Source organism: Juglans microcarpa x Juglans regia, chromosome 7D, assembly GCF_004785595.1.
Source record: "Juglans microcarpa x Juglans regia isolate MS1-56 chromosome 7D, Jm3101_v1.0, whole genome shotgun sequence".
Taxonomy (NCBI): Eukaryota; Viridiplantae; Streptophyta; class Magnoliopsida; order Fagales; family Juglandaceae; genus Juglans; species Juglans microcarpa x Juglans regia.
The window spans coordinates 20,182,087-20,207,781 of NC_054606.1; the positions used below are offsets into that span (position 1 = coordinate 20,182,087).

At 37.3% G+C, this 25,695-nt stretch overlaps 1 protein-coding gene across 6 annotated transcripts; it reads left to right on the forward strand.

The window, feature by feature from the left end:
- Positions 1–11,263: 11,263 nt before the first annotated feature.
- LOC121239539 (protein SUPPRESSOR OF K(+) TRANSPORT GROWTH DEFECT 1) lies at positions 11,264–25,083 on the forward strand. Of its 6 annotated transcripts, none has more exons than XM_041136803.1 (9): positions 11,265–12,036; positions 12,717–12,822; positions 16,584–16,782; positions 18,258–18,326; positions 18,411–18,485; positions 18,632–18,730; positions 18,890–19,045; positions 23,938–24,100; positions 24,393–24,676. In XM_041136803.1, exons 1-8 carry the CDS (start codon positions 11,559–11,561, stop codon positions 24,061–24,063), a joined length of 1,308 nt encoding a protein of 435 aa, XP_040992737.1. In that variant the 5' UTR covers positions 11,265–11,558; the 3' UTR covers positions 24,064–24,100; positions 24,393–24,676. The 6 variants fall into 6 exon arrangements, with proteins under 6 accessions (XP_040992738.1, XP_040992739.1, XP_040992737.1 ...); XM_041136802.1 differs by having other exon boundaries at positions 24,408–24,676; XM_041136800.1 differs by lacking the exon at positions 24,393–24,676 and adding an exon at positions 24,223–24,342.
- The last annotated feature ends 612 nt before the right edge of the window (positions 25,084–25,695 follow it).

Sequence of the window (25,695 nt, forward strand, 5' to 3'; positions counted from 1 at the left end):
TTTTATTCAATAAGCTCCCTCAAGGGCATGCTCCTTGAGCCAGGTATTTAATCAATGGTAATTACTACAAGAATACTGCTTATTTGTGACCAGTTATTTATTGTGAAAATGACTATTTTTTACTAAAATAAGTCTGTTTTCATCACAAATAGTTATTCTTGTCGCAAATAATCCGTCACAAATGCTCATTTTACTTTTATATATATATATATAGATACCTTCTCGATGGTATATGTGTATAATGATCAACATTTGCGAAAGCAACATCATCTCTATAAGAAAACAAGAGAAAATATTTTCAATAATATGTGTAAAGTGTGCATTTTGAGTCTTTAAGTACAATTTAAAATTATATATGGACTTACACGAATGTTCAAACTCGGTAATAAAAACGTGTAATTTTCAATAATATAATTGTCAAAGATGAGTGTGAGGAAAATGGAATAGAAGGATCCGATTATGAACAAATCACTGAAAGTCCTCCTCAACGAAAGTCATATGCTCATACCACTTACATTATGAAATTCATTCAACACCATCATTGAAAGATAAAATAAAGTATAATAGAAAAGGAGATGAAAAAGAGAGAAAGATGGAGAAAGATTTTGAAAGCTACATCTTCACTATTTTCAAGTGTGATTAAATAGAACACATGTCTCTATTTATAGGAAGATTACATGAAAATAATACATTTACAAGGAAATAATGTCCTTTCATTTTAACATTTCATAATCCATTGTCTTCCTTTCTAACCAAACACTCCATAACCTTAGATGACAAAAATATGAGAAAATAGAGTAAATAAAGAATTTAGCATATAGTTATAAAAGGTCATATAGTTTCAACCACAAATATTCTATAAAAAAGAACTGCTACATACACAAAAAGATTACATAAAAGTAAACATACTAACTGCTGTGGTTTCATAGGATCCGTTAGATCTACTTTACAATAAAAGTAATTTTACAATCTGACGTAACACATCAAGCCACATCAGTTTATGAATTTACTTTTATACAATCCCTTTGTGTCTAAAATATTTCTAAATAAAAAACTAATCATTGAAGAGTTTATTTCCGACTTTCAATGGAGTGGACTCCAATATTGATGTTGCATTGTAGACAACTTAATTGTATCCATCATCATAATTCTAACCACAAAATATTTGATTGGTCCCTTAACATATTTCAACAGTTTTTTTTATTTTTTATTTATAAGTTACATATTTTAACATTTTAGAAATGGTAAAGCTTCTTATGGAGAATTTGATACATAATCTTCGTCATCTCAATCTGAAATAATTCAAATAAACAACAACAATAATTAAAGGAAACTGAAGCTATCAATAATTTGATTCTTTACCCCACTTTTAATATAATTTAAACCATAACTTGCTTGATAACACCACTTTGATTCAAGGATTTAATTTGAGTAAAGCATGCAAAAAAATTATCAGTCAATTTTTGAAGGAAAAGTCTTCTTACGAGCGAGTTCGCTCACCAAACCATACACCGATGCTGACATGTAAGGCATCTATTTAATGAAACAGTGCGAATTGAGACAGAAATAATTTTCGCGAGATAGAAGACCTTCTTCTTCTCTCAAAATTTTCTTTCTTTTATTTTTCTTTTCAATAAAAAAAAAAGTCATGTCAGCGTCGGTACGCAATTTGGTGCATCAAACTGCTTGTACCTAATAAGGCTCATTTTTTAATCATTCACCCACCAATTTCAAAATTAGGGAGCTCGAAGTATTCACAATTATATTGCTTGTATTCGTTGAAGTATGCATGAATTCTCTCTGAAAATTGACTTTTTTATATCGGTCTCTTGTACTACATCCAAGATAGTATTTAGAAGCTTGTCTTCATCAACTATTGTTGTGATCTCTTGCCACCAACAATAGTTGTGTCTTTGTATTTCGATGCATCTTGCACTTTTTTTTTTTTTTCATAATTTTGATGTGTAAAACCATAGTTTAATTACCTATTTCATTCAATTTTCTTTTTATAATGTCCTATTCAATTTTCAAATAAAGACCAATATGAAAAAGAAAAAATAAAACCCTTGTTTCAACGCCCAAGGTTGACTACTTGTATTAAGATATAAAATAAATAATAAAATCTACCTCTTTCTATCAGCTTTAATTTTTTAGACAAGTGGTGATTTCACAACTTGATGCTCACGATTCAAACTTTGGCTGACTAAAAACACTTGACCTTATGATTAAAGCTATAAACACACAGCTAGCTCACATCTCTTTCACTCTTAATTAGATATTAAGTGTAAATAGTTGTTGAATTCCAAAAATCACATACAAATATCAATTACAGTCTCTGCTGCAAATTTACTAACATATAGCAAACAATATATGCGTTTTAACATATTGAAACCAAGATACAAGGATCACTCTAATATATAAACAAAAACCTGATCGTTCTCTTTCCACCAACCATATTTATAAACAAAGAAATTCAGCTCTCAAAACCCCTCAATGTATACTACCCAGCATACAACAAAAGAGTTCAAAATTTGGTTTGTGAACAAAGATTGTAGTTGAAAAGGAAACAGGAAAAAAATGCTGTGTGTGTTGGACTTAATCATGGGCGAAGGACGTGGTGGAGACATCGATTGAGCTTGTTGTAGTAGGTGACAAAGAAGAGAAGTTTAGATTGGGGGGGGGGGGGGGGTTCTTGGTTGGGCATCAAAAAAGAAAGAAAGAAACATTAGAACAAAGAGTTGAATATGTTATTTAATAAAACAAGCATATGTTTTAACTTTGCTATAGTATCAGGCCAAAGATAGTTAGTTACTGTAGCAAAATAAAAGTTTCTAGTTATTTAAACTAGCCAAATGTGGGTTTTCTTTTAGGAGTTTGTTAGTTTGGTTAAAATTTAGCCAAACAAAGGGCACAAAAGAGCCGGATGAGGATGCTTTACATGAGTTGAGTTTTTATGCGTTCACAAATGGAATTTTGGTTTTTTTTTTTTTTTTTGTTGAAACAGAACATACATTCTTGTTATTACTCATAACAGTGGCCATCAGCCATTACAACAGTTTTAATACAGTCAGCAACACAATCTAAATCAATTAGTTCATTCTCCAATAACACAACCTATTTTGCAAGTTGATGAGCAGCAAAGTTCCCTTTCAACATGCTTGATACTCCAATTAGAATCAGCAAGCAAGGCTTTAATATCATAAACAAAACCAACTTAGTTTCCCAGAACTGATCTTCGAATCAGTAGTTGCTTAACAACTTGACTAGAATCCCTTTCAAAAATAAGAAAATCCAATCAAAAATCATGACAAAATGAGATAGCTATAATGAGTCTCTTAGCTTCTGTAGTTGTTTGATCAATACAGTAGACCATAGGCTTCATTAAACTGGCCAAGACTTACCTTGAACAATCTCTAATGATAACACCAATACCAATCTTATTGGATTGAGCATTAACAACCACGTCCCAATTAACTTTAAGCCAATCTTGTGGAGGAGTTTCCCATTGCACTATGCCAACTGTAATAGGAGCTCTTATCACAGTTTTGTGTTGCATGGCATTTCGATAATCATCAATAGTTTGAATTGCTTGGTTATAAACCTGGAATGGCGATTGAAAACATCCTTCATGAATAAATGATTCCTTTTGAACCAAATGCCTCGAGCCATTACTGCAAATAGAACCAAGTCTTGCTTCTGAACTCTGTCACATAGTTGCTCAAAAACATTGAGAAAATTGACTATGGTAATAACAGCTTTTTGAAGAGTTCTTGGACCAAGAAGCCAAACATCCCTTGCTGATTGGAATGTCCATAAGATATGACCTGGAGTTTCATCTTCAGTCAAGCAAAGGACAAATAGAATCATCAATAACATGCCTTCTGAATAAATTGGCTCGAGTGGGCAATGCATCAGTACAAGCCCTCCATATAAACATCTTTACAGCATTAGTAATCTGTAAAGACCATAGTATTTGCCATAGTCCTCTGTATTTCCATTGAAGAGAAGATTCACCAGAATGCCAAGACGACATTTGCCTGTGCAGATGATAAGAAGATCTAACTGAAAAAATTCCAGTTTTAGTTCCCTTCCATACCAATTTGTCTGTGCTGAAGGCATAACACTTAGAGGTATCTGTAAGATAGCCTTTATGTCATCCTCATTAAATGACTGATGAAGCAGCTATGTATTCCACCATCCAGTAGTCGGATTAATAATGTCAGCAACCATAGCATAGCATCCTCGGGGAGTCTAGCCATGACTGATTGTATTCTACAAGAAAAGTCCCTTGGCAACCACTTATCTTTCCATACACTGATTTGAGTACCATCCCTCACCTTCCATACACTGATTTGAGCATGGTATCTGTCCTAGTGGAAGTGAGTGGACAGTTTAAAGGAACTGATAATTTTGTGTTGGCAGACTGCTTCCCAGCATGGTGTTTATCACAAGGTGTAGTCCCCGATGATCCAAGTTCAATCATATCAGGCATAGATGAATTATCTTTAGGAGTCAATACATCAGAACCAGCAGATGACATTCGTAGGTGCACACTAGAAACATGCATAGCAGTTGGGGCAGTTAACTCCGTTTTAAGTTATAGCAGTTACCACCTTTGTTGATTCACCAATTGTATTCACTTGTCCAGAGTTTTCATTGGTCCAACTGTTATTGTTCTTCTTAGGGACCAATGTAGAGTGCTCATAATTGTCATACAATTGAAAGGTAGATTATGTAATTGGACCCATAGGTAGGAGTGTTTCTTTCACACATGCATAGAAACTCGCATCAGCCACCTTATTGAAAAAAAAAATAGAAAAGGTTAAAAGTAAAATCAACTCCTTTAGTGTCACTCATTTGCAAAAGGCTTCATGAGTTTCTAATTTAGCATGTTAATCATTGGATTTAATTTTTAGTAAGAGTTTTGCTATATATAGATTGGCGTGTTAGCACACCATTTATAATAGGACCTATTATAATTTTTTTTTAAAAAAAATCAATCATTTTTAGCATAGTTGCACTCAACAGTTTGTTGGTTGTGTTAAAAATAAGGGTTTTAAATAGATTTTCTCTATTAACCTACTCCATCCAACTCTCATTAGATTTACTAATGAAGCAAGTGCCACGTGACATTAAAAATCATTCAGGACCCAACATGTGTCATTGAAATACCATTTTATTTATTTTATTATGAGTAATGCTATTATGATCTTTAATTTTATACCACTTAATTTGTCTCTTGACACGGTACTACAATGTGATGCTACATAACTTATTAAAAAAATATAAATTCAAAACAAAATAACGCCTAAAAGTACATAAAGATAAAGACTAAAACTCTATATTCCCTCTATTATTTTATGTTTGTGTTTTTAATTTTTTTAATAAGTCACGTGACACCACATTGTAGTGTCACACGACAAGGAGCAAAGTAAATAGTACAAATAAGGGAGTATAATAGCATTACTATTTTATTATAATAAAAAATTTACAAATCCAAAAGTCATTAGAATGAAGTAATCTTCTAGTGTTTTTTAGAATCTTACGATATTATCCCTATTCGAATGCCACAATAAGACTGCCAACTTGGTGGACCTCACTCTTTTTCAAAATGAGTGCACAACATTTGCACAACCAATAACTGTATCTAGCATTATTCATCAATTATATACAAGCTTAATAAATAGACCAATTTCATGATAATTTATATAAATGATGATCATATATGGCGATTATGCATATGGTAATATACAAGAAGTACTGCAAGTTTATGCAAATTTTATTAGTTCAAGTACTGTAAGTTTTACTTCTGGAAAATGCTATGTTGTCCACCAAAGTGACTGCTCACTTTGACTGCTAGTGTAAAAGTATTTTTTTAATATTTAAAACAAATCACGCTAGCGGTCAAAGTGAGCGGTCACTTTAGGGGCAGAGTAGCAGCTCCCCTTACTTTTATATGTTCAAATATTACTCTAAGTTTCTCCTACTATGAATTAGAAATGAAAATTGGGATGAAAACATGTGACTAAAACACTGGTGGAAGTCAATAAGAAAAGTCTTATTCTCAAGCCAGTGTATAAAGCACATCATATAAAGTGTTTACTGACATGATTTGATTTGGAAGATAAATTTAAAATTATGAATTTTACAAATTAAATATTACCATTTAAATGATGTGGATGGTGTACTTTACACACCGATTTAAGAATAAAATAACTCTAAAAGAAAATTTCTAAATGGAATTCATAATTAAGAATATATGACGAGTGGGTCATCTACAAGTGGATGGTGTACCATTTAACTGCTTTTGATGAGTAGATCGTCTACATAAACCTCCATGTTCCTACCCATCTGCTTCTTAAACATACGATTAACCAATCTCTGATGTGTAGCTCCGGCATTCTTCAGCCCAAAGAGCATAACTTGATAACAATACAACTTGCGATCCGTTATGAACGACGTATTTTCTTGATCATCTAGGTTCATCCGAATTTGGTTGTATCCTAAGTAAGCATCCATGGCTATGTTATGCCCTTCCGTAGAATCCATTATCAAATTGATGCGAGCCAAATGGAAGCTCTATTTTGGGCACACTTGTTTTAGGTCGGCGAAGTGAACGCATATTCTCCATTTGACGTTCAACTTTTTCACCAGCACAACATTTGGATAGCCATCCAGGGTAATGAGCTTCTCTGATAAACCCTACTGCCAAGAGTTGTTCCATCTCCTCTGCCATCACATCGTATTTCTCTGTGCTGAAGCTCCTCATCTTTTGTCAAATCTTCTTAGCCTCAGGGCTTATGCAGAGACTTTGCTCGATGATCTTGTTGTCATTCGTGGGCATGTCTTAATGGCTCCAAGCTAACACATCATTGTGTTTGATTAGAAGTTGCTTTAACTACTGCCTTATCTCGGTCCCCATTCTAGTCCCAATTCGTGTTATGGCTTCGAGATGGCTTGGGTCTAGGACAACAAGTTCCAGAGGTTCATTTGCCTCTGTTTGCTTTAGATTATGCTCATCTCTTGTTTCCACTTCATGGTCAATGAGTTTGGGTGGTGGTGGTGTTTCGCTACACTCTGAGCCCTCCGCCATTCTCATGTATTTTCTCCCATTTTAAGCTCATATACACAACATTTTCGCTCCAGTACTTGCTCAACAAGAACTTTTCCTACTTTTGCCTCTGTCGTGAACTACATCTTTAAATGGTAAGTGGAGGTTACAACCCTTAAGCTATTTAAGGTTGGGCACCCAAGAATATCTATGTAAGAAGAAAGGGCCATGATCACTAGGAAGTCGGTCATGATAGTGGCAATGTAAGGCTCTTACCAGTAGACATCAGCAACGTTATAGCACCCACAAGTTGAACCACATCTCTTGAGATTCCGAGAACCCTTTCGATGTCGTGGGTGCTGGGCGTAGTTGGCCTATGTCGATTCCCATTTTTGTAAATGCATCCCATAAAAGGATGTCGGCCGAGCAGCCATTGTTGATCAAAATCCTCTTGGTAGTGCAGTTGGCTACCAATAACGCTACCACTAATTCGTCATCATGGGGGTATTGGACCCATTCATAGTCTTCGTCGCCAAAAGATACGGCGACTGCCTTTTGGTTTCTTGCCTGCTTTGCGGGTCTCTCCATTTGAGAGTACATCTTTATATCTAGCCCTCCATGCATATGCTTTTCTACTAGAGGAAGTGGAGCCAACCCCAGCAAATCCTGCTATCATTTGGATCTTGCCCAAGGGTGCATTGTTCCTTTCTGGGCTTTGGCGAGAAGCATCCTGGGTATCTCCCTGCACCGTCCTCCATAGTTTAGGACTTTCACTTCGGTGTGGCCTTCGAGTCTATTCCATCCTCTGGCCCATAGATTACCCTTTGGGCATTGAATGTTAGATGACCAACCTTTCCAACTCCTTGTTCTGCCTCATCATTTCTATTTTCTTCTTCAGGTGTAGCAATCTTCCATCCTATGTCCTTTTACTTGGTGATAAATGCAGAAGTGATGGCTTCTCCTGCTATGGTTGCTATCGTCTCAGGTATGTGCCTCACCTTCTGCTTGCACATTCAAATTTGTGTGTGCAAGCCTTGAATTTTGGTTTCTGGAGGACGTGCATCTATCCCTCCTTTTGTCATATTGGCCCCTCTTGGCCCTTTCTGGTGCTTTCCAGCCGCTTGGCTTTTTAGAGCTCCCATCCACCTGCTCTAGTCGAACCTCCTTTGGGCTGTCAGAGCCATTAATGTGTCTTCTGCACTGATGAAGTCGTCAACCCTATCCATGAACTCCCGTAACGTTGTTGGAGTTCTTTTCACCAACTTCACCATGAATGGTATTTTGGGCCACACACCTCATAGTAGCACAACCAACATGATTTTCTTGTCTTGATCGTCGACGGTCATATGTTCCTTGTTGAATCTAGTGAGATATGCCTTCAAGCTCTCATCTTCCCACTGTTTAACAATCAGGAGATAAGCCGTGGCTTGTCTCCTCATTCAACTCACTGTAAACTGTGTCAAGAACTGCCTGGCGAATTCCTCAAAGTTGTCTATGGAGTTTGATTGCAAAGCTCCAAACCATCATCTTACTTCCCATTTTAGAGTCAAGGGGAAGGATCTCTTCAGGGAAATCGTATAGAGTTATGTGAGTCTTAAGAGTCTCTAGATGTTTGACGGGATCCTTAGACCTGTCGTACAATTTTATTTGTGGAACTTTAGATCTCTATGAGAATGACACCATCATTATCTCAGTGTTGTAAGGTGGGTTGGTGCTATTGAGCAGATTGTAGATAGAGGAAGATATGCCCATCTTACTGGCCATCTCCTCGTATTCATCCATGAGGTGATGCAAATCCTGGTGCATCTTCCTCTTCTCCTCGTAGTCAAGGTTCGTTATCCCCGTGTTTTGTGATTCTGCCGCATTTCTTTCAGCGTGGCTGGGTGCAGCATTCTCTGTGCTCTTTTGTCTCAAAGCCTTATTTTCTTGTTGGAGATTTTCCATCTCTAGAGTCATCATATTCACTCTCTCTTTTATTTCTGCAAGTCTTCCTTCCATCATTTTGTCTGTGTGATTGCTTATCGTTGTTGTTTCTTGATCACGGTTCACTTGGAAGCGGGTTGTTGCAGGCATATGAAAAACACGTTGAGATGTAGGAAAGGGATCCCACAGACGATGCCAACTGTTGAGATGTGTTTCGTATCTCTGCCAACTATTTCCAGTTACCTACAATCAGAAAGTAGGAGGGACTCAGTTTGTCAAGGGACACCTTTAGTGTCTAAGTCAGCATATAACTTGGAGAGTATTTCGAATTTCAGGGCGATTAGAAGTTACCTTAAGCGTGTCCTTTGACCTCTATTTCTATGAACTAGTGTCTGGTGAGGAGGCTTGCCTCACGACTTAAATTTCTCTGATGCTTATTGGAGTGCGGATGGTTAAGGCACTAAATCAGTCATTATGCTAGACAAAATTAATATCCTTGGCGAGTATCGTGGGTGGATATTACGCCGAATATTATCTTGTCCGTTATGTCATTAATTAGTGATTAAAGACAATTAGATTTGAATCTTGTATTGATGCGTAGTGGCTATTGACCTCTGATTAATGTTTTGCAAGCCCCTACCCTTTAGTTTGTGGGCCTTCACGGTTATGGGCTCAGCCCACTCTTTATGAGAATCTTAAAACAGGACTTGGTGTAAAGTTAAGATTTACACCCTCCAATTAAAGAGCACAAGTCAGTGGTCTCATCACTTTACCATAGACCTAATAACACTGATTGTTCCCCCTCAGTCATCTCTCTCTACTCTCAACGAACTCTCTCTCTCTCTCCTAAACCCGTTTCTCTATTTCGCATGCCCCTACCCTTTAGTCTGTGGGCCTTCATAGTTGTGGGCTCAACCCACTCTTTGCTAGAATCTTAAAACAGGACGTGGTGTAAAGTTTAGATTTACACCCTCCAATTAAAGAGCACACATCAGTGGTCTCATAACTTTATTGTAGACCTAATAACATTGATTGTTCACCCTCGGTCGTCTCTTTCTACTCTCAACAAACTCTCTCTCTCTCTCCTAAACTTGTTTCTCTATAAATCTCTCCATCTTCTCAACAAACACGTTAACGTTTTCTCATTCCCTTCCCTCATCACCCAAAAAACAAAATATACTAAACCACCTCTAAACCCATTTTTGTGTCCTCTGCTTTGTTTTCTATTGCTTAGGTTTGATTAACAACAGATAAATATTAACTTCAAATAAAAGAAAATATAAGATATTTCACTCTTCAATTAATGAATCAAAGTTTTAATTTTTAAAAGGCAAAATGAAAAGGTTTTGTTCAAAGCAAGCATGTCGTGGTGCTCTTCTACAACTTCTTCTACATAGGCTCCTCCACTTCTAGAATGGATAGTGGAAATGTTTTCTTTTTGTGAGAATGTCGTAGGAGTTCAAATTTTTTTAAAGCATTGCATGTGGAAATGAGAGAGAGATTGATAGGTTTTGAGAATGTTATGTTTTCTTTTCATGAGCATGCTCAAAAGATGCCATAAAGCATTTTAGAGTTGGGCTTGAAGAGAGAGAGGTTGGCAGACTTGAGGAGAGAGAGACAGCTTGAGAGATGGAGGAGAGAGCTTGAGCGACACGTTTCTTTATTGTTAAACCATTATACTTAATTGTTAGGGTGCGTTTGGTTACCAAACTTATCTCAACTCATCTCAACTCATCATTACAATTTTTTTAAATTCTAACACAAAATATAATAAACAATTTAACTTTTTCAAATTTTAAAATAATAATAATATTAAAAAATAATATTCTAACAATATTTTATCATCACAACTCATCTCAACTCAACTCACTTCAACATTCAAACATACCCTTATTCTTTATTTTTTTAGTTTTATTTTTTTAAACTAATTGTTTTTTTTATTTTTCATCTAAATACCACACATTTAATAAGATAAAAAAATAAAAAATTATATATAATATTTGATATGAAGATGATGAATAAAATTTTTGTTCGAAAATTATTAACTTTGTAAATGATTTCTTAATTTTCTGAAACTTGTTTTTATATTTCATTTTTTAAGCCACGGAGCCATGTTTTCGTTTCTTTAAAAAAAATCTAATTACGCAGAGTCATCGGTCAAGGGCAAAAGAACTACTTTGACTGCCATGTAACCTTTTCAACTACTCCGAAGAAATTAAAAAAATTAAAAATCTTTCGACAAACAAAATCCAAAAGGACGAACGTATCCCAGTTTCCAAAAGCGACCTTATACACGAAGGAAGATTCCTCTTCCTCTCTTTTCCCTTCCAATCGAAATCAAAAACCGATTTCTCCCCAGGGGAAAAAATTTCCCAACACAGATTCTTACTTTTCCCTGGAAAATTTGGTCCGATCCCCTTCGATTTGAAATCCTTCTTCAATTCCCACCATATCCAAAGCTTCTTCTGTGTATGTTAGAGATGAACCCCTCAGAATTCTAGGTTTTGATTTTGATTTTGATCTTTTGTTTTGGTTCTCTTTGACCGATATCGGTTTCTTCTATGCGATTTGTGGGTTTCGAAAGATGTATAGCAATTTTAAGGAGCAGGCGATTGAGTACGTGAAGCAGGCCGTGCACGAAGACAATGCTGGGAACTACGCCAAGGCGTTCCCGCTGTACATGAACGCTCTGGAGTACTTCAAGACGCACCTCAAGTATGAGAAAAACCCCAAGATCAAGGAGGCCATCACGCAGAAGTTCACCGAGTACCTGCGCCGGGCCGAGGAGATCCGGGCCGTGCTTGACGACGGTGGGCCCGGTTCCGCCTCCAACGGCGGGGATGCTGCCGTGGCATCGAGGCCCAAGACTAAACCAAAGGATGGGGAAGGTGGTGGGGACGGAGAGGACCCAGAGCAGGCCAAGCTGAGAGCCGGTTTGAACTCCGCCATCGTGAGAGAGAAACCCAACATCAAGTGGAGCGATGTGGCGGGCCTGGAGAGCGCCAAGCAGGCGCTTCAGGAGGCCGTCATATTGCCCGTCAAGTTCCCACAATTCTTTACCGGTTAGTTTTAATGAAGTTGCTAGTTCTAATACTAATGCTTTTGGTCAAATAGGGTTTTTATTTGTTATATAATGTGTTATAATCGTACCTATTGCTTATGTATATTTGCTACTGCCTAATTGTATTAGTGGTGTTATCTTTCCATTTGCTATTGCTTCCAAAAAAGTTAAATTTTCGTTTTTTGGCGGCGACGCGGTCTTAGATTCTTAAAATCTCTTAATTTTTTTTACAATTTGAGCAACAGAGCAAGTTTTTCATATGCTGATAGAATGTAATCGGTAAATGAAGAAGCAGTAATTTCTGTTTGTTGTTGAATAACCATTCACATTACTGGCAAAGCATTTGATTCGAGCGAGCATCAAGATTGTTCCAGTCTTTCCTTCTAAGGATGAAAAAACCTAGATTATCACCACTATAGATGTAACTTAGTATTTCTTTTATGAGTAGCTGCATTTAGTATTCAGTTTGAATGAGAAAAAGCTTTGTCATGATCAACAACTTCCTGACTTGTTATTTGCTTTTAAGTGATGTGGAGATTCAGGTCGGTGACTTGCATTGCTAGTCTATTTTTATTTTTCATTTAATTGCTCCATCCTTCATGGTGCCAGCATTATTTTTCTGTCATGTATACCTGATTCATTTTCTTAAAAGTAATTATCTTCCTGAATTTCTCTCCTTAGGCAAGAGACGACCATGGAGGGCTTTTTTATTGTATGGACCACCTGGAACTGGAAAGTCATACTTGGCCAAGGCAGTTGCAACTGAGGCAGAATCTACCTTTTTTAGGTATAATATGCACCATCATACAGAGAAGGATCTTAATCTGAATGGTCACTTGTCATGAATGTATATATGATACTCTTTAAGCTGCTTGAGTACCACGTGCATTTTCTCTGTGCTACAGAGCATCTGCAATTGGCTGGTCATATCTTGCAGTTACTATATATTTTGACGACTGTTTGCAACTATGTTACAATTCTGCTACTTTCTGTTTGATTCAATGAGTTACTGGCTCTGTTAATAGCTTCCTTGCTTGTTGAGACCATCAATTTACCAGAATTCAGGTTTCTCTCCTCTCTTTTGGTAGTCCTTGATGTTTTTTGTACTGAGTTTAAGAGGAGATTTAGGTATCTGTACCTTGATTTTGAGTTGCCTCATGGCTTTTGATGTAATCTCAAACATAAGTTTGAGTTTCCTGAAGTTCTTGTCCCATTCTATCTATGAGTTCCTTCATTTGATTACCATTTTAGAAATAAGCATATAAGCCTTTAACAAGATTTTATTCTCCACTCAAGATCATGGCCCTTCAGTCGGTGATGGCCAAGCTAGCAAAGAGCTCATTATGATTGTGTGAGTTTTTCAATGTTTAGGTGTGATACCCCTTATGATAAGGATAAGTGTAGGTGGTATATGGAATCTCACATTGTTTGGGAATGAGAAGTTTTTGCTCTTTATAAGGTTCCAATGGGGTTCTAATTATATCATTCACTAGTCCTTTTGGAGTATAGGCCATATGATTTGGGTCTTCCATTTACAAATGTTATCAGAGTCTATCCCAATCAGAAATGTGGTACTTGAGCCATGCCATCAACAACGGACAAGCCCGATGAGGACGTCGAGAATTTTAGTGGGGGAGATTGTGATATCTCATATGATAAGGATAATGGTAGGTGGTGTATGAGATCCCACATTGCTTGAGAAGTGGAAGTTCTTGCCCTTTATAAAGTTCCAATGGGGCTCCAATTACATCATTGACTAGTCCTTTTGGAGAATAGGCCATGTGATTTGGGCCTTCCATTAGGATTTTTTGAGTGGCTCCTGTCTTCATTTGTGGTAGATTTATACTCCCTTGAGGGAGTTGTGCTCGTGCAAATTGATAAAGAATATCAGCTTGGGGTTTTTTAGGTGACGTTTGAGGATATCTTCTAACTTATTATACTAAGAGTTGAGATTGATTCATGGCTGGCTTTACAGTCCCCATTGGATTCCGAAGTTAGGCACCTTTCTTGTTTCAACTGAATCACTGATGAACATTTTATGTCAACTATTACTAACTAGTCTTGCACCTAACATATCAATCTAGGCTCCGCATTATAGAAGAAATGCGGAGCCTAGATTTTTAAAATTTGAATTTGTTCAATTTTTATTGATATGGCCTTTCAAATTATTTTAATCGTAAATGATAAAAACTCATGGTCATTTAAAGCAGGATTGGAGGATGCTGCTTGACAGCAGCAAAGCTCATACTTAAAAGTTTATGTTATATATATTTGTCTTTGTGTGTGTGTGGACGTGTGTATGTTGATTTGCAAGTATATATGTATATATTCATGCCTATATGTGTCTTTTTGTGAATATATCTGTATGTTGCATTCTTCTTTGTCACATTTTAGGGCAGGCATATCTTCATTTTCCATACATTTATATGTTTTTTGTATAATTTATGAGATAGCTCTAGGTGAAAAAGCTCAGACCTGCAGGGTTGCTCCATTGGTTTGCTGCTCCAGTGGAATGAGTACACATGGCTATTTCCGGTGATGACTGCCGGAAATAATTCTCTATTTCACTCAATGATCATGTCATTATGGGTCAATTTTTGCACTTTTGGGTGGAATCCAAGACTTTCGAATTTTCATTAGAGAAATGGAGGTCCTCAATAAAAATTGTGGAGAATAGTAGAACGTTTGGAGGTCTCTAGTTATGGGATGTAGCGGTATAAGGTGGCTGGTGGATACGGTGGAATCTATGTTTCAGGCAGAAAGAAAATCGGAATTCATCAAACACATGCGTGAAGGAAATAGAGCCTTCGTGGCTCAACGATGCTTCAACGTACACGGTAGATTCTTATCTATAACTGAATATGGAGAAGGAGGTCGGTAGGGGGTTCTAGTCGTTGCAGAAGGATATGTTTGTTGTTGAGTTGCGCAAATTCACTGATCTTTTTCCTTGCAATCTTGGAGATGGGGCATCGGGGAAAAGCCAATAGAATTTATTTGCTCATGAGAACAACAATATGGGTGCGCATCCACGGTGGTGAGGCGATCATATGCAGAAGCTCTGAATACGGGTCCTGTTTCGGTGAATCAGTTTGCTAATAGGGGCAAGAAGGGAAGCAGTGAAAGGGGTCTGCAGCCTCTACATATTGTACATGGAAATATTCCAAGTTAGAAGGGGTTCGACTTGAATGGTTTGGGTCTTCCCAATGGCATGCACTGTATATTAAAAGAGATGCAAAACTAGCTTGCTGAGTTGAAGGCAGCGGTTGCTATGTTATCAGAAAAAAATTGAAGGGCTAGGTGTGCTAAGAGGTGGTAATGGTGCTGCTGTAAGGCCCAATAAGGGCGAGCTTGGCATGTTAAGTGATGGGCCGAATGCTAAAAAATTAGATAAAAGGAAAAGAGAAAGTTGGGTTTGGCTTGGTTTCAATATCTAGACCCAGGCGAGTGTGGAGGGCCAAAAGAAGAAGCAAGTCATCTACATTCGAAGTGGGTTCTACATCAAGTATTGGCGTGGAGACGACTGAAACAGACTGCACCTCACCAAAGGTGACCCAGAAATCGCTGACGAGTTACGCAGCCAATGCTCTTTTTGTTGAATTGACAGCACCCGCGACAGAACCTGAGGTATTCCCAAGTTTTGTGGGAGTTTCTGCTAACACCAAACTCCAAATGGTGACCAGGGTTCCACCACCCATGTCGGAGGGAACCAGTGTACCTATTCATGCATCTTGTGGGTCGACACACTTTGGCCAAGGTGGTGACAACATCAATAGCGCTATGGAGGAGATGTGAGTTTTAGGAACTGGTGTGGAGGAAGGGACGGGGTTGTCATTGGTGCCTTGCGAGGGGGAATTTTTAGGGCCTGGTCCACAGTTTGGAGTGGAGTCTGCAGAAGATGTTGTCTCCCTGATATCTCTCCCACCGATTAACAATATAGGTGATTCATCATCGAATTGGGTTTTGGACAAGGTAAATGAGATACAATGTGAGGATTACCTGTGAAGGATTCGAGAACCAATTCACAACACTACTCACTACAATAGAGGTGGGTCATGTGCTTGGCACACAATCAAGATCTAAGAAGAGCAGAGAGCTAAAGCATCGTACTTGGGCAATCAACTATGATGATAAGGGAGGTAATTCAAGTTGAGGGAGGACCTGAGGTAAGACAGAACCAATTGTATATTGTTAGTAGGACCAGTGTGTTGGGGAATTTACAGTGTCTTGGTATATGGGCAAAATCTGGTTTGGGGGGATAGGCATTGGTGCACTGGTGGTGGTTTGGGGAGGCGCATTTTTGGGCTTGGGCTAGAGCTTTGTTAGGTTCATTTTCTTAGATGGGTTTGTTGTTGGGCTAGGGCTTTGTTGGGTTTATTGTTCCTTGTATCTTTTTTGCACCCCAACTAGGTGTTTTATCTTGTATACATCTAGTGTACTTGGCTATGCCTATTGGTATTAATAGATTTTTACTTATAAAAAAAAAAATTTATGAAATAGGTTAATAAGTTGGAATGTGTTATTAATTGGTTTTACTTTTTTACCTGATAGTGTTTCTTCGTCAGACTTGGTTTCAAAGTGGATGGGTGAAAGTGAAAAGCTAGTTTCAAACCTTTTTGAAATGGCTCGTGAAAGTGCACCATCCATCATCTTCATTGATGAAATAGACTCGTTAGGTGGTCAGCGTGGAGAAGGCAACGAGAGTGAAGCTTCTAGGCGTATTAAGACAGAAATTCTTGTGCAGATGCAGGTAATGTTTGTTTGGCTGGAAGCACTTTAAATTTCCCTTTTTAATTTATATTGGCTACTTTTTTCTGTGAATACTTTGCAGTGACATTTTAAACTGTCGATATTTGACAGGGTATAATATATAGTTATAGGGTCCATTTGAGGCAAGATAGCTGTAAAATGGACATCCAATTTTTCGTAATGCCAATTTTATCGATAAATTCTTATCTTTGCTTTTATCCTTAGCATGGCAAGGATGATTAGTAATGACTACAGTATTGTAGCATATAGATTAGGAAGCTTAAAAATGAACTTGTACATGATATTCTTGATCTGTGCATGTTGGTTTTTCCCTCGTTTCCCATCTTTTGCTTCACCATATGTTGTGCTTAGGGTTGTCACAAGTGAAGCCTGGGCATAGATTTCATTACCCAAACTTGAGCTACAGTAGTTTTTTCATTCACTGAGCTTGAGAACACATAAGTGGGCTTTCTTATTTAATGCTCATCACATTTGCAATATATTTGAGTTCGAGCTTTTAATTTTTGTCTGCCTTATGCTCCTAGGTCGGAGTTGGGATTAGTTCAAAGTTACAATGAGACCAAGTTTTTGTAAACAGACCTGAACTGATGAAATTTTGGTGGCAACTGAAGACGAGGTTTGAGTCCAGGAGTGAGTAAAATGAACAATTAATTGGAGGCAACCGAGTGATGGATAGGTTTCACCCCCATGCTGCCTGCAGTTTATTTAATGCCTCACTGGCTGATCTGAATAGAATGGTGGGCACACTATGCGAATAGAAGTTTGTTTGTTGGTGTTGGCAACAGAGATGAAAATACCAGTGGTTCTTAGGCTTAAAAGCTCTCTTGCATTACTTTTATTGTCCTTTGCGCTGTTAACCTCAACTACCAATTCAGAAGGAATTGATTCAAATAGATAGATGCAAGGTTGATGCCTTCTCATGAGTATGAATTGTTGAGTATGGATTGTGGTAAGATGGAAAGGTTTGTGTGAAATGGAGAAGGCCTCGTTTCTTCGCAGTTAGGAAATTTGTGCTGTACAAGTGCATCTTCTTAATATTCACGATTTTTCTCAGAAGAGATTCATCCTTGTAGGGAGTATCAGCTTTACCCAAGTTAAATATTACAATTTGGTCATTTTTCCTTTTGGATCTTTGTTTTTTTTTATCAATCTCCGTTACTCTATCTTATATACATGCGAATGTAAAGCCTTCATATTGAAGTTGGGCATCTTTAGTTAATGTTTGCCTTAAAAGGAAACCATTTTCCTATGATATTTGTTGGGGATTATGGTAATTCTTATTGAGGTTTTGCAAGGTGAGTGATAAATAGTTATTGTTGCCTTTGCCTTATTTTTTGAAGAGTTTGTCGTGGCTCTGAAGATTAGAATAAATTTTCCATCATAATTTGAATTTGATTAATTGTTTCAATTTGTTTGATTGTAACATTACTGGACCTTTTCTTGTTTACACTTTAGGGTGTAGGGCACAATGATCAGAAAGTTCTTGTTCTTGCAGCTACAAATACGCCCTATGCTCTAGACCAGGTAAACATGGGTTTTTCCCCTGTTATCCTGTCTTCAATTAGCATAAATAATATGTAGCTTGTGGCTAAGAAGTATTAATTCCAGGCCATCCGACGGCGTTTTGACAAGCGTATATACATTCCTCTGCCAGACTTGAAGGCCCGGCAGCACATATTCAAAGTAATGGAAACCATTCTTTGATTTATTTGTATAATTATTTTAGGAAAATAAGAGAAGAAAAGAGCATCTGGCTACATGAGCATCATTTTCATGTAGTAGAAAGCTTTATGATAATATTTATCTTTTGTTTTTTACAAACTTAACAGGTGCATCTAGGAGATACCCCCCACAATTTAACTGAAAAAGATTTTGAAAGTCTGGCTAGCAGGACAGAGGGTTTTTCAGGTTCAGATATATCTGTTTGTGTAAGTATGGCACCATGATGAGATGCCTGATATTTGATATTTTATCAGTTTTCATTCTGCTGTTCATAATTGTGTGAATGATATGGTGCTGGTTGGTTAAAAATAGCTGGCTCTGATGTCCCCTGTATATATATATATATATATCTTTGATTTCTGTAGGTTAAGGACGTCCTGTTTGAACCTGTTCGGAAAACACAAGATGCAATGTACTTTGTTAAGACTTCTAATGGTATGTGGATGCCATGTGGGCCAAAGCAGCAAGGTGCTGTCCAAATTACCATGCAGGAGCTGGCAGCACAAGGACTCGCTTCACAGGTACTGCTTTTAGTTTTGATATGTTTAGCTGCTAATGTTACCCTTTTCCTGCTGCCTGTTAATATTCTGGTCTTCTCTGCATCATTTGGGTTTGTAGGATGACAATCACATTATAGATGACTTTTCAAACACCAAATGGGTCCCATCTAAAACTAACCATGAAAAAAGGGGGAAAGAACGATTCAGCTGACTTCAAACTTTACTCAATTCATAGTGATGAAATGATTTACAATCTAAACTCATTGTTTGACACATTAATGAAATGAAGCAAATTGGTTTTGTACATCAATTTGTATTTGTTTTAAGTGGACTTAAGGGCCTGTTTATTTCAATGCAAAACACACTTTTTTACGGAAATTTTTTTCAGCAATTTATTTTACAGGAAAATAAATAGTTTTCTGGTATTTTGCTATCACTTGAAAGTGTTTTCCTAGAACTTTCAATGGTAATTATGCAAATTAGTGTAGAGTATTTACGCAAATTAAGTTTAATTTGATACGTTACAATAAACCCCTAGGGGCTGACTCAATTGATAATAGCCTTGGTCTTGGTGGTATGCTCCCTTTAGGTCTAACGTTCAAACCATTGGGTGCAAGCAACATCTAGGGTCATCGTACTAGGGGAGATTTCCCTTGAATTACCCAAGTGCATTTGCGAGAAACTCCTTATGGAGGGCCTGGGCACTGTCGGATTAGTTGGGACTTTGTTTTGGACACCTGGTGCCAATAAAAATAAAATTGATACATAACATAGCCTCAACATAATCTAAAAAATAAAGCTTACATAACATAATCATCTCAACAACAGTGAAAATACATTTCCCGACTTCAGCATAACCTGACTATAATTTCAAAGTTCAAAATGAAAGTAAAAATTAAAATCATGATAATAAAAGTACCACCCAAAACCTAAGAAGAAAAATGAGTATTTTCATCATTTATTATAAAAATGTGAAAATGAAATACCTTTTTTGATTCATTAAAGCAAATATTATAGCCATAATAATTGTGTGAATTGAAAAGGAAGACAGGTGCTACAATGAGGTGACTTCAACTCAAGTTGAATCATAGTGTTTGCAATTATGGTTAAGTGCCGTAGAGGTAAATTGGTAGGTTTGATTCCTACTGGATGCTTGCTGTTTGGGTGGTCTTTCCCGATTATTATGAGAAAACAGAAGGGAAGGAGATTGGAGTTCTGAATGGTAGGAACTACTTTGTTCTTGAGTAATTAATGACTGGCTATGCATGGTTCCAGCTGAATAGCCATGCACTAAATTAACAGTGTGCATGAATAAGGATGATTGGATAGCTTGAGTATAATTATCACACAAGTGAGAATGAGCAGTGTTAAAAGAAAAGAAAAAAAAAACAAAGGTAATGAAACCTCACCCTTCTGCTAAATAAGTGAAATTGAAACATGCTTATAAATGATGAGTGGCAGCTGTTTGATCAAACTCTTAACGAGCTTTTTTTTTTTTAATAGTAAAGTCTAAACAAAACTTCCAAATCTTTCAAGGAATCCAAATTTGAAGAATTTGACTATCATGGGGCATACAAGTTTAGTTGAGGTGCATGATTTTGTCAGTTTCGCTAATAAGCTTTCTTATTTGAGTATTATAAGATGCTCTCTACCCTTTGAGGTTTTTAAAGAAGCTGCAAGTTGAGATCGCTATCCTATCTTAGACTTGATGGTTGCTCAAGCTTTCATAATTTTCCTGAAATCGAGTGTAAAATGGAATATTTAAGTCATTTATATCTAGCAAATACTGCAATAATCAGTTTATCAAGTGGAGGGTTGGGGTTTCAAAATTTGAGGATCTTTAATAAGGCATTTCTTGGGGAACGGTTACGGCGATACCATCAGGAAGGGGAATCTTTGTGGAGAGCTGTTATTGAATCCAAGTATGGGAGTTCTTGGGGGGTTGGTGTTCTAATGAAGTGAGAGACGCACATGGTGTTGGTTTGTGGAAGAATATTAGAAATGGATGGGAGGTTTTTGCTTGTCATATTGGATTTGCAATTGGAGAGAGATCTAGGGTCAGATTTTGGCATGATACTTGGTGTGGTGATTTTGCCCTCAAGATTGTGTTTCCTTCCCTTTTGCAGATTGCTCTTGATCAGGGGGCTTCGGTGTTGGATCTTTTGAACAGCTCTAGTGGATTTTCACAGTGGAATGTTCATTTTCTTAGAGCTCCTCAATATTGGGAAATTGAGAGTTATTTTCGACTTTCTTAGCTTGTCGTATGCGCCAACCATTGGTAGTATTGAGGAGGACAGGATGCTTTGGGTGAATACCAGGAATGGGAAGTTCACCGTGTGATCTTTGTATAAGGCTTTGTCATGTCAGAACCATACTCCATTTCCCTGGAAGTGCATTTGGAGATGTAAGGTGCCTCCCAAAATTGGTTTCTTTGGTTGGACTGCATCTCTTTGGAAAATATTGACTATGGTCAACTTGAGTAAGTGTGGACTCATTGTGACGGATTGGTGCTACATGTGGAAGAAGAGTGGTGAATTTGTAGATCTTCTATTACTTCACTGTGAGGTGGCGAGAGTGTTATGGGTTGAGATCTTTAACATGATTGAACTTCCTTGGGTGATGCCTAGGAGGGTGGTGGACTTGTTTGCTTGTTGGGAAGGTCTTCTGGGCAATCCCCAAATTTCTGATGTATGGAAAATGATTCCTTTATGTCTCATGTGGTGTATTTAGATTAAAAGGAATGGCGGGAGCTTTGAAGATAGGGAGTGCCCTCTAGATGAGCTTAGAAGTTTCTTTTTCCATACCTTATTTCTTCAAGCTTTTGCTAGTGTTTTCAACGAAGCCAGCTTTTATGACTTTTTTGTATCACTTTCTAGCTCCTAAATTGTAACTAGGTGTTCCCAATTGTATACTTCTTTGTACTTGAGTTATGCCTATTTACTTTAACAATAAAACTTTATTTTACCCATAAAAAAAATTAATTTATCAAACTCTGCACTTACTACATTCAGTGTCTTACCAATTCCACCCAAGACAACCTTTTTTTCCTCAAAACCCAACAAGCCAAACCATACAAGTTGTTACGATCCCACATCGACTAAGTATGGATTAGTTGATGGTTTATAAGCCCCTAGGCACCCTTCTCTTGTAAGCTAGTTTTCAAGGGTGAGTTCTACCTAGTGGATTCATAACAAATGGTATCAGAGCCACTCCACGTCTAAGGCTATGTTGCGACGGTTGCAATCGTGCAGCACGGGAGGTGATCACCCGGACCTAGGAAAAGACCTAGCGCACAGCCAGCTCGTGTGAGCTTCGGAACGGCCGTGGACGTCAATTGCAGAGCGTGGTGGTTGTTACAATTCCACATCGACTAAGTATGAGATTGGTTGATGGTTTATAAGCCCCTAGGCACCCTTCCTTTGTAAGCTAGTTTTCAAGGGTGAGTTCTACCTAGTGAGTTCATAATACAAGTAAACCATATTTTAGCTGAGACGATTGTAAGAGAAAACATTGAGGTCAAACCAAATATGGATATCATATCGAATTATACATAATAAGTTAATAGATTCAATCACAAAGAAACAAATATGAATTCAGGATATAGAAGTCTCATTGCCAAATATAGATATTGTATTGAATTCACGTTTTCTGAGTGTTTTAAGAAGTCAGTTTTCTGATGCTTGTTAATTCGAACATAGAACTTGTCCCAAACAGTCTAATAAGTTAGGCATAAGCCTCAATCTGCGACTTGAATGTTACAAAACCAAACCCTTTGGGTCTTTGGGTTCTTGGTCCATCACTAGTCTCACTAAATAAACAAATTAAACAATCCCAAAGCAAAACCGATCCATAATTTCCACCCAAAATAATTAAAAATGAAACAAAATCGTCCAAAAGTGGTGTTTAAGAAAGTATACCTTCTGATGAAGAGCAGAAAAATCACAAAAACAAGAATAAACAACCATGGCTTTTGAATAACAGCCATTTACAAGGGTAAGGAGGGAGGGAGGGCACAAAAATCACAAAGCCAAACCATAAATTGCACATCCAGATGACATAAACATGAAATGGTGAGAAAGGTTTTTGATTATTCAGCACCGAATGAGATGGTGAGAAGGGGATGGTGTATGAGAGGCGATGAGAGAGAGGGTTGAGACGGAGAGAGAGGAAGTAAAAGCAACAGAGACACGGGAGAGACCATAGATCTATAGTGTTTTGTAAATCTTTGAGCCACTGGTAGTCTGTCTGAAACCATCGCCTCTGTTTCGAAAGTTGGTTTAAAAAATTTATAAGTCTTCCCTCGACTGAAATCATTTTCGATTGACCAGGTTTATCAAACCTTCCCAAACACCTGGACTTGGAAAACTATTTACAGAAACTATTTTACTGTGAAACAAACAGATTTTAAATTGAACTGGAATCATGGATATCGATTGTGGATTAAATCTGGACATTTTTTGGGATTATACAGGAAGGCTCTTAAATGATTTGTAAATGAATTGGAAATTGAAAAAAATTGATGGGTTTTGGTCCTTTGTCAGCTAAATGACTTCTAAAATAAGTTAGACAACTAACCCCTAGGCATTGGCTCAAGTGGAAAGAGCCTTGGTCTTGGTGGTACGCTCCCTCAAGGTTTAAGGTTCAAACCCTTGGGTAGAAACAATTTATAGGGGCCATCAGATTGGGGAATTTCCCCTTGAATACCCGATGTGCCCTTGCAAGAAACTCCTTATGATCCTATTCACCTTTGGGATTAGTTTGGACTATGTTCTGGACACCCGGTGCCAATAAAAAAAAGTTAGTCAACTAAGAGAAATGCTAAAGTTACGAGATAGACTTATTCTGAAAGCAGACTTTAATATGTTCATTAGAAACTTGAACCAAATGGTTGTTGCTGATGGACTCCCTTGCAGATCCTTCCACCTCCTATCTCAAAAACAGATTTTGACAAGGTGCTTGCAAGACAGAGGCCTACAGTGAGTAAAGCCGACCTTGAGGTCCATGAGAGATTTACAAGGGAGTTTGGAGAGGAAGGTTGAAGAATTTGATAAAATCTCATGACATTGATCCATGCTAGTGAGTACAGTGGTCTGATTTGTATTATATTTATCAGTGCTGGATCCAGTGAATTATACCCTTTCTATTTAGCTTCTTTACATGGGGGAAGGTGACCTGACTTCCCCCTTTTCTGTATTCAGATGGAAATGCGGAGGTTTGATACTTATATGAAATTGGTTGTCCCAAATTGTAAAGAACAATTTCAGAATGATGGCCCTAGAAGCGTCAACATGAAGCATATGTCATGCTTGGTGCCTTTATATGTTGGTTGGTCCTCTGATATTTGCTCACTGATTTTCCAATTTACTAGTTTATCGATTTTCAGGTATAATTGTTATGGCTGCTGGAAGGTTTTAATCAGTAGGATGGATGGAGGGGCCATATGTGTGTGTGCTCACGCGTGCGTTTCTTATTTATTTATTTTTAATATTCTTTTTATCAATTTATATACACCATTCGTGCAAAGGAAGTTTGAGTTCCTTGGATTTTATATGTGGTTATAATTTACTAAGGAAGTTTAAAGTTTTGGTGGGGATGTTGTATTCAAAACTCAAGTAAAGGTGAAGTATCATAATGAAAATTAAAGACTTGATGGAAAATCGAGCCAAGGTATAGAATTGGTAGAAGGTTGCTTGAATTGAGTGTTGGTGCGTTATTACACCCCCACAGATTCATTCTCTTACATATATGTCAGGAATCAATACCCTTTCATGAATCTTCCAACATCATTGAATTTAGTTCTGTTCCTAGATACAACTACAAAGAATTCTCCAAGTCTTTTAGAATGATTCTAGAGTTGTACAATAAGCCTATGAATAAGTGTTTCTTGTTTTGCAGAGTATGCAAGTCTAATGAGTTGAAATCAGTATGTAATTACTTATTATAGTGTTCTTTAGCTCTGCAGCAGCAACTCAATTAATTATTTCTTTCCAAAACCTGCCTTAACCAAAATTACCTAAGCAGACTTTTGTTATCAATGGTATCAAAGCTTATTAAGATAATTTTATCTAGGTGTTAGAAAGGTGGAAGGATGCTATTTTTCCATTTTTAGTAGTTGGAATGTGCAATTTATATATTTCTTAAAAAAAATAAAAGAAAGATGGAAAATGACAAACTAAGAAAGGTATTGATGCTGATGCCACCATTGAACAGTGTCTTGTATCATTGTTGCCTGCCTTTCTAACAAATGTGTTGCCTCATTACGTGGTCTTCCAACATGTAACACTTAATAATCCTCAAATCGGTGTAGAAGAAGCTGAATTTCCGCTACTGAAGACCCCTATCTTGATAAATTAGGCTCCCTTGATTCAATGGCTTCAATAATAGTTAATGAATCTCCCTCCATAATTAAATTAGAAATATCTCAATTTAAGATCGATTAGAAGCCTCTTAAGGCAGCCATCGTCTCAACATCATTCACTTCAAATACACCAACTTCCTTACGACATAGAGCTAGTAAAACTTCACCTCTATCATCATGAACAATAACCCCAAGTCCAGCAGTACCAGAAAACTATTTTTTCATGTGGGGAAGTTTCCAAGAGAGTAAACACTCTTTACGAACAACCCACTGTTGGGACTTTAAAGTTTTATAGCTCTCAACATATGCAAGA

Bases quoted from the DNA above. Each gene is read 5' to 3' on its own strand.
- LOC121239539 (XM_041136803.1), top strand. From the start codon at position 11,559: ATGTATAGCAATTTTAAGGAGCAGGCGATTGAGTACGTGAAGCAGGCC. The intron at 12,823-16,583 runs GTATAATATGCA...TTTACCTGATAG, and splicing joins GCAGAATCTACCTTTTTTAG to TGTTTCTTCGTCAGACTTGG. The intron at 18,327-18,410 runs GTAAACATGGGT...TATTAATTCCAG, and splicing joins CGCCCTATGCTCTAGACCAG to GCCATCCGACGGCGTTTTGA.